The sequence below is a fragment of the Colletotrichum gloeosporioides genome (genome assembly GCF_011800055.1).
Source record: "Colletotrichum gloeosporioides strain Lc1 chromosome Unknown consensus_27, whole genome shotgun sequence".
Lineage (NCBI taxonomy): Eukaryota > Fungi > Ascomycota > Sordariomycetes > Glomerellales > Glomerellaceae > Colletotrichum > Colletotrichum gloeosporioides.
Genome location: NW_025544672.1, coordinates 304,692 through 321,330, shown reverse-complemented (window position 1 = coordinate 321,330; position 16,639 = coordinate 304,692). Strand labels below are relative to the sequence as shown.

Below are 16,639 nucleotides of genomic sequence, written 5' to 3'. Positions count from 1 at the left end.
CAGCTACAGCGATACTGTCGCCTTGGGGATTATCACTATCACCCAGAATTGAGTTGGAAGACGGCTTCCTGTTGAGATATAATGTATTCGGGCGGTTGTAAGAGCGTTCTCCATGAGGAGGGATAGTAAAGCGATTGTCTGATGTTTGGGACGAGCCGGACGGCAGGGGTCGGTGGACGAGGGGAGCGGAAACACAGGGTTCCATGTCGATATATAGGCACTGCTAACACGCGCACTTGATGCCGTACACGTACTGGCGAGGACTTCGTCAAGACGCCGTAATAACGAGGAAAGATGGAGATTTTTCCGAGTTGTCTTACGAGAAATGTTGTGCGGAAACACAGTCCAGAAAGAGTGACGCAAAGCCGGATGGTTCGCCCGTTCGCAAAGTCATCCAGTCTACAAGCTGGGTAATAAGGCTGTCTGGCTGGCACACCATTCCCCTGCCTGCTTGATGAGACGCACAAATGTGGTGGTACTGGCCATTATCTGTAGCAGGTCCCGCCATCCCTAGGCTGATCGGCCGAAGAGCTACAGCGCATGGCTCATTGGGCGAGATGTCACACCTCCCAAGTCTTGCAGCAGCTATGTGAAAACACCATGGCAGACCCGACCGGAATTTTGGTATTCTAACATTTGTGGGCGAACACCGTTGTCCCAAATATTACTACAGAATGGAGTTTTAAATGCGCGCTTGATCCATGAAAATATGTAGCAACTTGGACATATTCTATCAACTCTTCTGCAAAGTGTTACGCAAGCTCAACGAAATCTTTGCATGCTTTATTCGGTTGATCGTGATCGATTAACAGCTTCACACCTGCCACGCGCCACCAGCGAGGCTTGGGATACCGCCAAGATGCCTGGTAGCAGAGCCACCTCCATTGCACCGTCCCGAGAGGATTCTGATTACACCAAGTAAGGCTTTCTCGTCTTGATTAGATTTTATTCAGATGATCCGAAGCTAAAGCTCGCACAAAGTCACAATTCCAGATCGCAAAGTTTGACCGCATTGAGACTACAAGTTTGGAATCGCGAACCTTTACCTGTTGCCGAGCGCATCATGACCGGCAAGCCTGTCAAACAGAAAACTATGGCGTTGAGGCATTATTTAGCGCAATTTGACCGACAATGGGAGAACAATCCCGCATCAAATGATGCATGAAGCGATGCAGGTGTACGGCCAATTAAGGATCAACACAACACAGCACTTCACAGAGCCCCACAATTGAAGGCAAAGTGCAAAACGCCTGCACACAGTCGTTGGACGAGAGCTTGGCTAAGGCGAAGTGTATCAATGAGTCTGTCTGCCTTGGGGCGGTTCAGACGGCGCGCATGGGTGACTTCGGGTCTGCCTTTCAGTCGAGACCTGCGAAACGAAGTCATTGGTTATGCTGCATAGGGATGCATGTATCAAATAGGACTCTTGAGAGTCGAAAATAACTTAACAGAAGTATCACCACGAGTACATCCTGACTATCATTATTGATGGTGAATCACCTAGTCGCAGCTTAATTTCGCCGAGCGCTGAGACTGGGCTCCCAACAGCTAACCGTAATTCGGGTGCGAAAACTGGATGAGCCTTCTCTTGTCTTGGTACGCACTGTAGGCATTGCCAGTGACGCTCTCAGTAGCTTACTGCCTTGTATCAAAACATCCAGACATGCAATATCTACCTAAGCTAAGTCAAAGGCTTCACCTAGTTATCAGCAAGTCTCTTGGAGCTGCACGTAAACGCACATTTTGTTCGCCCACATTTGTGGGCGGAGACCATGTCATGGAACAACGGTAAGGCCCCCGTATGTCAATCTTGGTCATGATTGCAGGGTGGCAGGACATGATTGGAGTCTCTGTACAGCCACTGCGTTAGTCTGCAGAAGTAACACTCGCGGCCCTCGCCTGGACCCGCTGCCAATCATAACTGGTGTGCCTGGGGATGTTGGGCTGACACTTGGGTTTTTCCATTTCCAACCTGCATTTATTTCCAGCATACCTACACGATCGAAGACGCCCTTACCAGTACCCTACCGAGCTTTGACCGACCAAAACCTTTGCCGAGGGACAATGACACGATGATACGGTCAAAACGACATAGCGAACCGCAGCGAACCTCTTCTCGATACCTGCAACATCATGGCGGAGATGCCATAGAGAGTCTGGAAAAGGTGCGAGTTGATATACATACCCAGGAAAAGATCTCAATACAGTTGGAAGAACGATGCAGGTCTTCTGATAGAACTCAGCCTGGGATCGGGTCGGTCTTATTCTATCTTTTGGTGCCGGCGTCGATTATGACGAGACGCCTACTATACGACGCAAAGGTTAGGAAGGATGATGAAGCTCTGTTCATCTTGAAGTTTGAGATGATACCAGGATTGCCGCCTCGGAGCTTTCAGTTGGAACTCGTGTCGTGGAATGACGTTTTCAGGAGCCGCAACAAGCAACGCGACTCCATGAACAGGAGAGGGGACAAGTCGAGGCTTTCATATTGCGACAGCACTAGAATAGCCTTCAGGGACGTTCGTCGTGGTCGACTGGGAATGCCATACCAAAGGTTGCAATACAACAGTCTGACGAGGCACTTGAAAGACCTGGAGCTGGGAGCAGGTAATCACTTCACAACGAGAACAAGCCATTCTATACCACCAGACGGTCCGAGTCTCGAGTCAAACATAACCCCAGAATCTGGTAAGTTCGTTTTTATCATACAAAAGTGTCAGTTTGGTTTTTGCTAACTGGTTCAATGCAGGAGGGATTTCGACTCGGATTAAGTACAGCGAGGGTCAACGCGTGACTCTTATGCAAGCGGCTATTCGGAGGTACAATGAGATGTCGCCTCTAGTAAATCACATCCAAGCTGGTGCGTAAGCTCCACCATTCGAACTCCCGCAGAATCTAACATGAAATTCAACAGGTCTTTTTCGGCTGTCAATTTCAATCATCTTATCTGAACTGGGATATGAGAGTAATCCGAACTCTCTTTGGGAGGCAAGCAATGTCATTGGAACCCAAGAACCACAAGGGGAACAACTCATCAGATCGGCATTTGTTAGGCTTGCGAAGTGGTTTTCCCAGAATGACCTCGTTTCAACAATTCTCCACAATATAGACTTTGATGATGTGGCACAAGCGTTTGGCTGCAATAATGGCTCAAGAAAAAGATCCAAGTCAATGGGAGCTTCAGCTGACAAGAACACGAGCCATCAAGAGCGGGACCGAAAGAGGCATAAACCCAACAACCTTGAGGATGCAGCATCGCACAATGAGTGTAATAAAGCCTCCATCAAACCAGAGTCTGGGAATGAATCCGGGTCGAGCCAGCAAAAGCTTTTCGCCTGTCCGTACTACAAACTGGACCCTGTCAAGCATCTCAACTGCTTTAAGAAATTTCACATGAAACGTGTGAAGGACGTCAAGCAGCACCTGAACCGAAAGCACACAGTACCCGATCTATACTGCCCGACCTGCTGGCGTACGTTCGATGGTAGTTCTGAGCGTGATGGACATATCATTGAACGTACGTGCCTTCCACGGGCCCAACCCAATCTTCAGGACGACGTCATGACCCCGGAACAAAAGAAACTTGTTGCCAAACGAACAGACAGCGGTCTTGAGGAGTCAAAGCAATGGTACAGCATCTGGAGGATTTTATTTCCGAGAAAGGAAGAGCCCGAATCCCCCTTTCTAGGTACAGAACTCCAAGAAGTCATTAAAACGGTCCAACAATATTGGAAGGAGAATTGTCATACCATTGTCCTGAACCTGCTTACGTCTCGTCAAAGCGCTCCCAGCTCTTCATCAGGAGCCAGCGCTCCGTTTGAAAACAGATCGACTGAAGCGGAGACTATCCATCAATTTAGTGCCGAGGTCTTGCAAGACACCATGAACATCCTTCTCAACCAGTTTCAAAGGGAAACACAAAACCAAGGACGAGTACACACTGCAACTCCATCACGACCACAACTACAATCTGAAACCTCGCAATGTGAAGGGGGGCAAGTGGAAAACGAAAACACAATTATGGTCTCAGCGCCTGGCACTGATGTCAGGCAGCCGCCAGCCTCATTCGACGCGCCACCCTTCATCGAACTTGGAGACGCAGCTGTGACTACTCATTTATCAATCGATCATGAATGTTTCAGTGTGGCGCCAGATATGGATTGGCCGGTGTATCCACAATCATTGGCTGACCATGACATCGACTTTTCATGGAATGAAGCATCAGGCGAGGGTCTATAAAACTTTTCTATAATCCCCAAAGACTGGGATGCATCAAGCAAAGGCCAAAGCGCGGATGCAAGATGGCATGTACTCACACTGAATTCCCGCTTTAATAATATTTGCTGTGTTTTCACTGCTAACCGACCGTTATTGTCCTACAGATCTATTGCAAGTCAACCTGACTTTGCGCGCAGCGTTGCAGAATAAAGTAGCAAATACAATCAGCGGAGGAAATTAGAACAGATATCGAGCAGCTTAAAACATAGCATATAATTTCACTCTTCTTAACTCAGCAGTCGTTTACTACTCGTATGCATGGTCAAATGACTACGAACCATGATCGTCACTGCGTTGTCGCCCAACTTGAAGATCACGGGGACCGGTACTATCGTGGGTTTCCAAAAGAAAAATACCACGACGTTGGCCTGATTCGAACAGACGCTCCCGAAGGAACAAGATTTCTAGTCTTGCGCATTAGACCACTCTGCCACAACGCCTGAGTCCAATTTGAGTGGAGATGTTGGAGACACGACATGAAGCGGACCATCATCGCCAGACCAACCCATGCTCGAGATGTCTTTCATCAATGGGGAATCTCGAGAGTTGGGTCTATTTGCCTGTGAAAGTGAACATAGCAAGAATGACGCTGCCTTGCTTCTATTGGGTGACGTATGCGAATGAGCAACTACTTGACCCAATCTAAGCCTAAAATCCCATTAACCTATGAACTCCGTCGAGACCAAGTACCTTTGTTCAGCTCTTGAACATTTTTCCCGCGCCCTAAACTCCTGGGGTATCATGAGTTGCCCGGATCGGTCATCAAACATACTCCGTCGCTTCGTGGTCCACAATAGTACTACCAGAGTCTGGCTGACTTGAGCTCGAGTGCCGAGCAATCTCAAGCGAAGACAAACCGATTGGTGCTGTCAGACGACGAGACATGGCTCGCGGCCGCCTGGGAGTTTCTGTTTGCACTATTCGTCCTGACCCTGAGCTTTCCTGCTGGCCGGGGTCATGGGTATCTTCTCCTGAATTCCTCTTCGATGCTGTCTCTTGTGAAGATAGGACGAATCGATTGCCAAGATATGGCATGGAGAACCTCCTGGATCGTGACTCCGTTGATCTTGATATCGATTTCTTTTGGTTAGGATTGGGAGCGCCTTCGTTGCTGTCTCTTCTGGATTCAAGGTGCGCGTTCATTGAATGCGACTCGCGGACTACTTTGGCAATAAGATCGGCCATACCCATCTCGATGTGTAGTTTCAAGAGATAGGCGAGGGGGTGAAATTGTGCGTAGCTGAAAATTTTAGTATCTGTTAAGGAATCGACGAGAGGAAGTACCAACATAAGAGTATTGGGAAGAGACATTAAGCCTATCAAGATGACCTGTAACCACTTGGGTAAGTGTCGATTCAGTCGCAGTGTCACGCGCATAATAGGTACTTACGTCGAGTGACATCGACACCGCAATCATGAGAAGATTGAAGTTAAATAGCCTCGTATACTTTGTCAGGCCGCTGGCAATCAAGCGTGACTTGACGAGATAGATAAAGGCGAGGTTGAGGCTTGCGTCGACAATCAAGAAAATCGCCTTCTCGATCCTGTCCCATATCTCGTTGACATGGATGTATGTGTGATTGATTTGAAGACGCGCAGGGATCCATATGCAGAAAACGCTGATGTTAACCGCGAGCAGGATCCCAAAGACGCCCCACTTAAGCCGGCTTGCATGCGACTGAATCGGTATCAGAATCGCGATACGGTTGATGATAATTTGCATCAGACATTGGACTTGGATAGACCACAGAACAACTGGAAGAGCCGATTCGTTAACGGCGCCGCGAAGAGGTCGGTCGTACTCAATGGAACTTACGAAGGAAGAAGAAGTATTCGAAGCTATAAGGCCGTCAGTTTTGGTTTTTGGGGTGTGAATTTGCCGCGCATACCTTGCGTCAATCCTGCCCGTCAGGTAGCACCAAGATATGATGCCAATAACCATACTCGCAATCCATTCGGACCATATAAACCACACATACGTGTTGATCCGGTGTATCCTTCTCCAACTCGCCAGAGTCTGTCGGTATCCTTTGACCCCGCTCCATAGCCCGACTCCAAGCGTGAACCCCCAAAACATGCTGGCGATATTCATATCGTTGACCGAAGGAGGATGCTCCTCGTACCACGGAGGAACAAGGGTTCCCGCCATCGTGAGGCTAGATGTCGATGATCATCAGTCGATTGCGAAGGATCTTGGACGAGACGTCCACCTTCATCCCCGACCGAAGCGCAGGGACTCGAGGGAGAAGAGCGAGAATTGCTGCTGGGCAGGGAAACTTTTCCGCGAGGGCGCGAAAGTGTTGGGGCACGGCTGTCCATAAGAAGGCCTGGAACCCATTGACCGCCGCTCATCGGAACTTCTGTGCCGCGCTAGCAATGATGGCGAATAGACACGCTAGAATCTGAGGAATCAAGCTGGCGTGTGGTGGCAGTCTGGGGGAGTTTATTCGAAGGTTGGTGTGGAATGGAGGGTGCGACACAAGCGCAGTGACTGGTCTGCAGAGCAAACGCCGTCGAAGATTCCCTATCCCCGACTCGGGAACGTCAGTGCTGGCCGAACTGGATGACCTTGGACCCTGCAGGCGTCAAGTTGTCCGTGGGCAACGTTCAGACCCAACCCGTTTTAGCTGGATGCCAAGGATTTATGGGCAAATTTTACCTCTTGTGGTGTCTTGCTGCATCGAACAGACTTTCCCTGTAGCCGGTTGGCGGCCGGCAAATGAAGTATGCAGTTGCTTTTGGGGCACATGGGAGTTCGCCACGCCGTTCCAAGTGAGATGGCTGCAACGATGATCTCCGGACAGTTATGCCAGGCTCCCCTGGAGGCGGGGCTGGGAAGCTGTCGCGAGAACAAGGCACGGTCTGGATATGGGTAATGGCGCCGTTGAACGACTGCAACCTGACGGACGGCGCGGAGATCGGACTGGGCGCCGGTGCAACCGGATTGCCGCCAACGCTCAAACCTCTCACAGCCGCGTCTTCTGAAAGCCGCCAGGACTCGGGAGATGCCGTTCCAGAAAAGACTTAAGTAATAGCAAACGGGCTGGCTAAGCCTTAACAGCGGTGAATTGTCCGCTCTCTGCCCATGCATATGTGTTCACGATCTCCGGCCCGACAACACAGACACTGGGACAGCGAGTTCCCGTAGTAAGGGGCACCCTAGACTCCCTTGGGGAATTAAGCTTTGGCCTCGCAGGAACGTGCGTCACTCCAATCGAGATCAGCACGAGGGTAAAAATGTTTTAGTGTGGGAATACGAGTCAGGGTTCGCTATTGTCGTCATTGGGGAAGGACTCCAACACCACAAAGGGGTTCGTTCCAAAGTGTCCCTCCGGCGACAGACTCTGAACGGCACGAGACGGCACCGTCTCCGAGACCGAGCTTTAGCGGCTTGTGGGGGCGATCTGCCGGCCAAGCATCAGTGTTCGTTTCGTGTTCTCTCATTTGTTTGAAGGTCTGGTGTCTACGGCATCAGTTGGAGAACATTACTCTGGGGATACCTAGAAAAGGTGAGAGATCATCACGCCCATGACTCAATTATCTGATGTTCTGATGACGTCTGATAGTTGGCTACAATATTGTACTTGGTGGCTCCCCACAGGAATGTCATACATCCAACAATACCTTGGGATATCACAGAACTAGATCTGCTTTTCATTTTCATTATCGTATAACACAAGATGAGGTCTCGGGGGTAACACTGAGACTCGGCTCTGCGATGTTGTAATATTGCGGGTATCCTTGAAGAACTTTCGTCTTTGTCAACATGATTCTGCAGTGGCGGGCCTGATAGGGGGCACCATCGATGTGAGCTCTTCGCCATCTTTTACATGAAATCTTGATGTGATTAATCGACACATATCAAAATGGACTCTATCTTGTACTCTACGGCACAACTTCACTGCGGCTTGGATCTCATAATTATGTCAAATCACCCCAAACACGGAGAGACAATTGAGCAAAATGAAATCATTCTATGCTAAGCACAATGATCGTCAGCGCCCCATATTATCTTATGAATAATAAGTTGATAAAAATGTTGAATTCATTAGATGTCACTGGGATCTGGATGCTATTCTGTGGTCGGGCACCTGCAGTGTTCAATGAGGAATTGCGGAAACGTGAATCTGCAAATGTCCTATCACTTATGTCTTGCAGGGTCATTGCTTGATTGTCCAACATAGTGCATCTGACGGTTCTCAAAGTCGAATCCCTTTCTTGCGTCGAAGCGTTTTTGACTTTTTCTGTCTGCTGCCTTGAAAAGCCCGTAACACGGAAAGATCATAGCCAAAGCCGCACAATACGAATTTGAATGCAGTGCAAGACGTTGGAAAGCCGAGAAACCCCATAAACCTTATAAATTTGAGACTCGATGGACTAGCCAACGCTCAAGTTTCCAGGCCACAACATTCAAGCTGTTATGAATTCTTTTGATGACCGATTCTCAAAAGTGCTCATCCACAAGACCCAACGATAACTCAAGGAAGGGCAAGAACTGAATGTCGAGTCAATCCGAAGATCATGTCCTTTTGCTCCGATCCTTGCTGGAAGTGATGTATTGTAATCTAATACTTTCGCCTTAATCGTTATGACACTCGTCAACTCAAAAGCGTGTCTAATCTATGTATGTCTGCTACGAAACTTCATGGAAAGCTTCAAGGAAATCTTCAAGGTTCCCGCTTGGACCGGGCTAAGCGGGTGTATAGTGGAATTGGGGAAAACAATGTGAGAAACATGTGGAATATGGCTTATTATGTGTTCAGGTTTCACGTTTAACGCACGCTCCAGTCGATGTCGGCAGCACCTTATAGCAACTGCGCTCAAGGTGATACAAGAATCCTCCTGGCCTAGTAGTTTACCATGTTGATTTGCCCTCACGAGAGTCCAGCCTGATTCTTAGAGATCCATCATCTTAAAACCCAATCTAGCACATTCATCAGTCTACTTCACACAAATACAGGAGCTAACAGCAGGCGACCACGAATCAAATCGCATAATTGTATGCAAGCACATAATCTTGCACTTTCATTCGGCCGAGGCGTTCGAAGTATTGTAAGTCTGACATGCCGCTCTTTCCACGTAGTGACACCATTGGTATAAGGGCTGCCGCGTGAGTGACTGTATGACTGGTCTCAGCGAAGGGCCAGCCTCGTGCCAATGGCCCCACGCGGCTTAGCTTACAGCGATCGAATGGCAATCTCAAGCATTCTCCCGTTTTCTATATGTCCATTTTAGCTAATGAAATTAATCTTGCCACACAGGCAACAGCAAACAGCCGGGGTGAATCAGTTGAGAGGTTACCTACAGAGGAGTCATTTTAGCCGGGAAATATCACAGGCGACGGTTTTGGATAAGTCCAGCTATGGCATCGCAATAATAACCAGTCATTCGCCTGGTCACGGGATAATTGATGTACCGCAGATTGAAATAACTAAATATTGGGTGAGCGTACTGAAGTATGATTGGCTCAGATTGTAAGGGGCGCAATCTTATGTAGGACGGAATCTTGGAGGGTGCACTGGCGCCTAGTGGTTCGCACAATTACAGCCTGCTGACGATCCAGCAGACCCCGCCTTAACATCTCAGAATTCATTCATTCCACTTTCGTTCTCTCATTCATCCTAAGATTTTGACACTTTCGGTCTCGTCGCCAACCTCTGCCTCAGAGCCTCTTCTCTGCTAGTTGCCTTTGGTGAAGGCAGCCGCCCAGTGTATCAATCGCGATTTTCGGTCGCTCAACAACGACATTGTACCGAACGGGGCCAGTAGCCACTGACACTTTCGGGCGAAGGGTCCAGGTGATATTCGCCCCAGCACAAATGTGCCCTCGGCTCACGCCTTGCATTTCCGCCAAAAAGCTGCTCGTATCCCAGTCGCCTGCCTCCTCCGCGTCTTTTCGTTATTACTCTCCGTTCCGGAAGGCTCTCAGACGACAATTGAGTCCAAGTACGAGCGACGACGAGTCAAACGGGGTGCATATTGGCCCTGTTTGTGGCATCCATAAATCTACGCTACGATGCACTGCGGAAGTGACGAGCTCAAACCTGAAAATGCCGAAACCCAGAGCCATATGGTCATCAGGCTTTTCAGGCCCGATCTAGATCGATTCGAGTCTTTCCAGGATTTCTTCCCTCCATTCCTTGCTGCTTCTTGCACTTGGAAGGATGATTGGAATGAAGAGGTGCTCTTCGAGGACGTTCATGCGAAATTAGCCCCTCGGAAGCCGGGTTTCCCGCGGTTTTTGGCTCTGTGCAATTTGACAGTCGCTTTTGGCCTGCAGTATATTTGGTGCGACTCTTTCTGCATCGATTTCAACTCGCCTCTTGAAGTTTCACGAACACTTCGGCACATACAATCGTACTATCAACTAGCGCAAATATCCTTCGTCTATCTCCCAAATGCCATCGGGTACGATTCCAAATCAATCGAGCCTGTCAGAGAAGACTACCTCGATGGCTCAATGTCTCAAATGCGGTCTCCGCTCGACGTGCGATCTCCTTTATACACAATCTTTGCACTAAGACTTCGACTGTTTAAAGGCGACGGTGCTTTTGAAGGGAGTTTGGTTATTCCGACAATACAGCAGCTGATCTCGGGAGCCCTTGGCAGAACCACAGGCGACTATCAACACCAAAAGCCACTCTTGGAGATGGCTTCAATGTCAATGACAACGCATGGAAATGCCATTCCGTGCAGCTATATTGAGCGTCAGATGGTGGGCAAGGCTCCGTATTTGATTACGAACAGTGCCTCCCAGAATTACTCATGGTTCGGAACCCATTACTCCCAACTCTGGGACGCAACACCATTATCAAGTGTATGCGGATGGACGAATTCAAGCTTGAATCAAGAACAGGTGGAAGCTATAGGAGTAACACTGCAAAAGCTCGACAACGACGCCAATCATGATTTTGGCCCCCGAGACCTACATTCTAGCAGATTTAACGAGGACTTCATGAATATTGAGATAAGAATAGCAAATGAAGGGCAGCCTGACGAAATCTCAAGTGAAGATCTCACTCATCAGACGCCGCAGCGAGATTCCAGACGAGAAGCTCCAGATTGGGTTCATGCTGTTTCGGGGGGTACTCATAGAACGGACAGCCAACTTCGATCCGATTACACGCACTACAACAACACGGGGGTGCACTTCACCCCAGAGGAGAAATCCATTATGTTTCAACCATACGGAGGAGCTCAACAAAACACCAACATGGGAGCGAGCTACTCCACATACATACGTTACTGGCAGGCAGCGGTGTCGCCCGCTCCTGCAATGGTCCCTGAAGAACTTCGGATCACGGAAAACTCCATTCCAGGTGACTTCGACATCGAACTTTCTGATTGGAATGAAGATTGTAGTGTGGTATCTCGGAGTGATCAGGATAGATGGCTGTGCTTTGATGAACGAATAAGTTTGGACTCCTCACTGGATACCAACCACCCGCTTCGTACAATTATCGAAACAACTTCCCAGAAAGCTCTGAGATGCTTTACCAGTTGGAGGAAAGCACGGTGTCCGAGCTACAGTGATCCGCCGCAGCTTAGCCACCAAGGAGGGGAGCCAGCGAGTCTCCCAGGAGTAGAAATGAAGGGAAAGGAATTTCTGGAGATTGCTTGCCCCTTTTTCAAGAAGGATCCGTCGAAATACTCGGAATGCTTGAAGCGCCATCGTCTGAAGAAGATCGAAGAGGTCAAGGAGCATCTCTGGCAGCAACATCGGATACCATTCTATTGCCCCATCTGCAAACGGGACTTTCCTACGGCCAGAGGTCGAGATCGACACATCGTTGACAGAATATGTGCTATTCAAGAGGTGTTTCACTTTGAAGGTGTCTCAGACGACCAGAGGAGGCAACTATTCAGGAATCGTAAAGGCCTTGGGTTGAACAAACAGTGGTTCCAACTGTGGAAACTTTTGCTCCCTGGGAAAGCTGCTCCGTCATCGCCGTTCATCAAACCGAAGGACGGCTTGGAGGTCGTGATGTTCAGAGAGTTTTGGAGTTTCCACGGCGAGTCTCTCATCGCCAAGTCCGTAAAGCAGGCTGACTTGAAGTCTTGGGATCGCCGCGCGGAGGAACGGGACCTAGCAAGTCTATACACAGAGGTACTGAGGAATGTCATCGACCGGATCGTCAATAAACTCGACATAACTTGGAAGACCTCAAAACTTCCTCCATCAGGTAGGAGTCTTCTAGGCGGAATATTGCCTCAACTCCGACGGATACCAGCTAATTCCCACCACAGGATCCGGCTGAAAACTAATTAGCTTGGATTCTAGTACGAGCCATTTTTGGTCCACCTCGTATCATGAATGACATCCATTCGCATGGTGTCAACTACGAAGTTCTTTCTTACGTTATTTTTACCAAGCCTCGAGGGCCATAGTGTCGCTTCAGTAACGGAGGATGATTGAATTCATGCCATAGCTAAACACATGGGAGCGCCTGCCACTGCTCATCTGGATGAACCAGCATCACAGCCTGAAGTACATCTTCTCTGACAATCTTGTGGAGAACTACGGCTCAGCTCTACGCTTATGAATACACTCACTTATCCATGAGATCTCTCACAGTTGTATCACCAAATTTGAAAATGAGACAATGTCACTGTGGCCACCAAGGGTGAGGTCGAGTTTGGGTTTGCTGCTCTCGTTCTCAGAACCACAGATCCAGATATACTTGTTCACGTGGGTGAAATGTCTTCTAACCACAATCTAGTCTAGACAAAACAAATGCTATTGATATACGGTTTCTTCTACCGATCATCGGGGTATTGATCAACAAAATCTGTCTGCCCATCCAGTAACGCATCGGCATTGAGCCTCACACTCCATCTCACCATGTCAGTCATACTCTGATCCCTGAACCCATCACCGTGATTTCCAATGTCACTCATTGAGTTGAGAGGACCAGCTGCGCGATGATGATGAAAGAGAGCCGGCTGCGTGGTCAAGCAGTTGTGAGGCTTCCTTCCCTTGGCGCCCTCACAGAAGAACCTCAGAAGAATATCAACAGCATCACTGACATCTTTCAGGGCAACCTCTTGCAACAGCTTCCTCGCACCCTTCTGGCTGACGGCGTAGCCAAGTGTACAAACACCTTCCTGTGCGTGGTGAACAGCCCTGGTGTGCTCCGGATACTTCTCCTTCAGGGTAAAGGGGATGTTGAAGGTCCAGAGGTTTTTCTTCGGGGCGACAGTGACATCATTTGTGTGGATGATGCGAGCCTTCGGCACAGTCTTGCTGTCCTCGAACGGGAAGTGCATGCCACAGTGTCCGATCCAGAGGAGATCCCAGTCATCGCCGTACGGAGAGACTTTAGGTGGGATTGTGGCGGGGAGATGCTCAAAGGGGATGTCGGGTATCCTACCCAGAGTGTTGTCGATTGGCATTGGGTAGCTTGGGTCGACGTAGGACAAGGGCGCCTCCGCCAAGGGTTGGATAAGTGCTTGCGTCGACAAGGCGAAGTCGTGTAACTGGTGCCTGATTCTAATATCCCAGTCGACGTCATCTTCGAGGATGAGGGCAGAAGTCAAGTTGCGACGGACGATTCTATGGAGGAGTGGATCAGCAAAGGAGTCAGTTGTCTGGGAGGATAGGCGCGTCTCACTCTCCAAGCGCGTTCATGTGTCCCCGCCAGCAGCCAATGGCTCCATGATTGAGCTTATCATGTTCGCTCGTCTTTGGAATAGCCTTATCCGGCACCTGGTCACCGGGGACACCATCGACGAATTCGATTTCCATGTCGCTCAGAGCGGCCTGGAGAAGAACGCCATCTCGACGGTCTGTCCTTGACGGAAGGCCGATGACGAAGATCTTTTCGAACTACACATTATGTCAATACAACACCTAACTCAGAGGCCAAGATGCGACTCACACCCAATGTGCTGTTGTTAATCTTGCTCATCAAATCTGGCAAGGATGAGCTCCGCCTTTGCCGGATCTGGCCGAGGAATGGATTATGCAAGAAGAACAGAAGTGTGACAAACACAGCCCCGAGGATACAAAGATCCCTCTTGGACGTCGACCTGACGGGCATGAAATGCATCTTCATCTCCTCGCAGGAAAACAATGGGGAAAGAAGAAGAACGAGGAATTCCTAAAATTTTGCACCATGGGTTCCGCGAGTGCCGGGCGCCTCTTCTTAAAAAGCAGATTTGAGCAAACAGGCCGTATCAGGCATGATGCTGTGGGTTGTCAAATCTTACCCGGCGGGATGTATGGGGTCGGAACAGCCAGCCCCCAATGTCCAAATTTGCGAATGGCGGCTTTCCACTGATAGGCCACGATGCATGGGGGGCATATTGTGCGGCATGGCTCTCCTGCATCAACTGCGTCGGGATGCATATCCGCAGCCCGAAGCAAACACACAACTTGCAGGCGAGTTCCAAATTAACGTGGAGATAAGGGGCCCGGAGCAGAGGGAAGAAAAGGGGAATGATTTGATTGTTTGCTTTGCCTCACGGAGCTGAGTTTTGGTTGTGGTGTTGGACCTGAAGCGGTTAACGCCATCGCTTGGCAATACGAGTTTGTGTTGGTGCAAGTTGGGTTAAACTGCATGCGAAGTGGGTCTTTCAACCCTAGTGATTGGACCATGAGGAGACAGCTGAATCCCAAGCGCCGTAGCCGTTTTCCAAACCATCGGCAACGCGATAAAGCCCCCTTTGGTGGTCTCCCACTATTGAAAATCCACATTAGCTTTTTGTGTTTAGTTTTAAGCTTGAATTCTCTACGAAAGTCCAGATATCGTGACTCGAGGATATGCTACGATCGCAGTGGTCCCCTTAAGATGACCTCGACGGGCAAATGGTTGCTTGCTTTTTCCAACAATGTCGGTGTCAACCCTGGCTTATCGCAGCAGGCTGCAAATTGCGCCTCGACGATCTGCGCACGTGGTTGGTCCTGTTGAGCAGGGTGTTGCTGTTTGTTGTTCCAACATGATACCAAGGAGTGGACCAGGGTCCCAAGCTGTCGGGTTCAACTCAGCAAGGACCACGATCAAGCCGGAGCATCTTAATAAAAGAACAAATGTCAGAGTCAACGGCTCTCCCTCTCATTTTGCGGGAAAGCAAGCCAATTCAACATGCTCTTCCTTGCTGTGTTACTGTTCACCACTGTCCCTTTGGTGTCTTCCCAGTTCCTCAACCCGTCTCAGAGTAGGGAGCTTTGGAGAATCGGGCAGACACGGAAGGTTCAATACAACACCAAACTCGAGAAATACACCATTGCCCTTTGGCAACAGGCCATTGCAGGAGGTTCTGCGACTCTGGGACCGATAATTGTTGGTAAGAGTGGACAGAGTTGATTGCTACACAAGATCACATCTAACTTCAGTCCAGAGACCACAACAGGTCCAAAGAGAGAGTTTGAATGGAGGGTTGACCTCGAGGAACTCGAGTTGGGCGCCTCAAATGTCTTCTTCTTTTGGCTCTTCGAGGGAGACAAATCCGTCCAAGGACAAGTGAAGAAGGGACAGGCCTTTTCTTCAGCCTTCTTCAACATCACCGATGAGCCCGAACCGAGCAGCTCTTCCTCCGTCAAGTCTTCGACAACCCGATCATCAACCTCGTTCGCGTCCTCTTCCGAGCTATCTTCCACATCGTTAGTCTCGACGACGACAGAAGCCGAGTTGACCACGACTACTCCAGAAGCGCCTGCAACAACACAGGCGCGTGTCTTGCCAACCGCACAAGAGCCAGGGCCGACAGACAAGACGAAAGCAGGTGACGCGTCAGCGAGCAACGTCCCAGAAGTCACTGTTGCAGACCCAAACAGTCTTTCTGTTGGGGCTCAAGCGGGCATAGGTGTCGGAGTAGGGCTCGTCGGCGTGACGTGCGTTGTGTGTGTTATGTTGTGGTACAGGTATCTCAAAAAGAAGCAGCAGACGATTTCCGAACTCCATGGTAGCACGACCTTCCCACAACTGCCTGGATACTCCAGAAGTCACGGTGTTGGGGGTGAGGATCCAAAATCTCCCGTAGATAAGCCAGGTTATTATGTGAACAAGAGGCCTGTGGAGATCGACTAAGGGTTCAGTGACGGAAGTTAATATGAGGTGGTTGAAGTTGTTCAACAAACTACGCTGGACGTGTGTTGTCCATAGCTGGCTTTCAATAACAAATTCCTACAACTTTTGGCATTAAGCTCAAGTACAAGTCCATACACACGTCAAATGCTCGTGCTCGGATATCCGACATCGCCGGCCGGAATCGGAGCCCATCTCGGCGGCATGCGAGAACATTGCCTGCTCAGTGGCGACCGACAGTTTTCAAGAGCAATGAAGATCCGACTACTTTTGAATCGGGCCGACCCCAAGTGGCATGATGTAGGTCGCCCAACGAGATCAAGATCAAGTTTGCA

General features: G+C 49.4%; 3 protein-coding genes across 3 annotated transcripts; 1 reads left to right on the top strand and 2 right to left on the bottom strand.

The window, feature by feature from the left end:
- Positions 1–5,040: 5,040 nt before the first annotated feature.
- GCG54_00007454 (uncharacterized protein) lies at positions 5,041–6,427 on the bottom strand (the record flags this gene model as incomplete). Its single annotated transcript, XM_045407435.1, has 5 exons — positions 5,041–5,518; positions 5,567–5,616; positions 5,669–6,033; positions 6,095–6,117; positions 6,168–6,427. 5 exons carry the CDS (start codon positions 6,425–6,427, stop codon positions 5,041–5,043), a joined length of 1,176 nt encoding a protein of 391 aa, XP_045266880.1.
- A 6,608-nt stretch (positions 6,428–13,035) lies between these two features.
- GCG54_00007453 (uncharacterized protein) lies at positions 13,036–14,327 on the bottom strand (the record flags this gene model as incomplete). The annotated part of the gene is made up of 3 exons (XM_045407434.1): positions 13,036–13,831; positions 13,890–14,104; positions 14,157–14,327. The coding sequence occupies 3 exons, from the start codon at positions 14,325–14,327 to the stop codon at positions 13,036–13,038; spliced, it is 1,182 nt and encodes a 393-aa protein (XP_045266879.1).
- Positions 14,328–15,362: 1,035 nt separating this feature from the next.
- GCG54_00007452 (uncharacterized protein) lies at positions 15,363–16,307 on the top strand (the record flags this gene model as incomplete). The annotated part of the gene is made up of 2 exons (XM_045407433.1): positions 15,363–15,564; positions 15,619–16,307. The coding sequence occupies 2 exons, from the start codon at positions 15,363–15,365 to the stop codon at positions 16,305–16,307; spliced, it is 891 nt and encodes a 296-aa protein (XP_045266878.1).
- Positions 16,308–16,639: the final 332 nt, after the last annotated feature.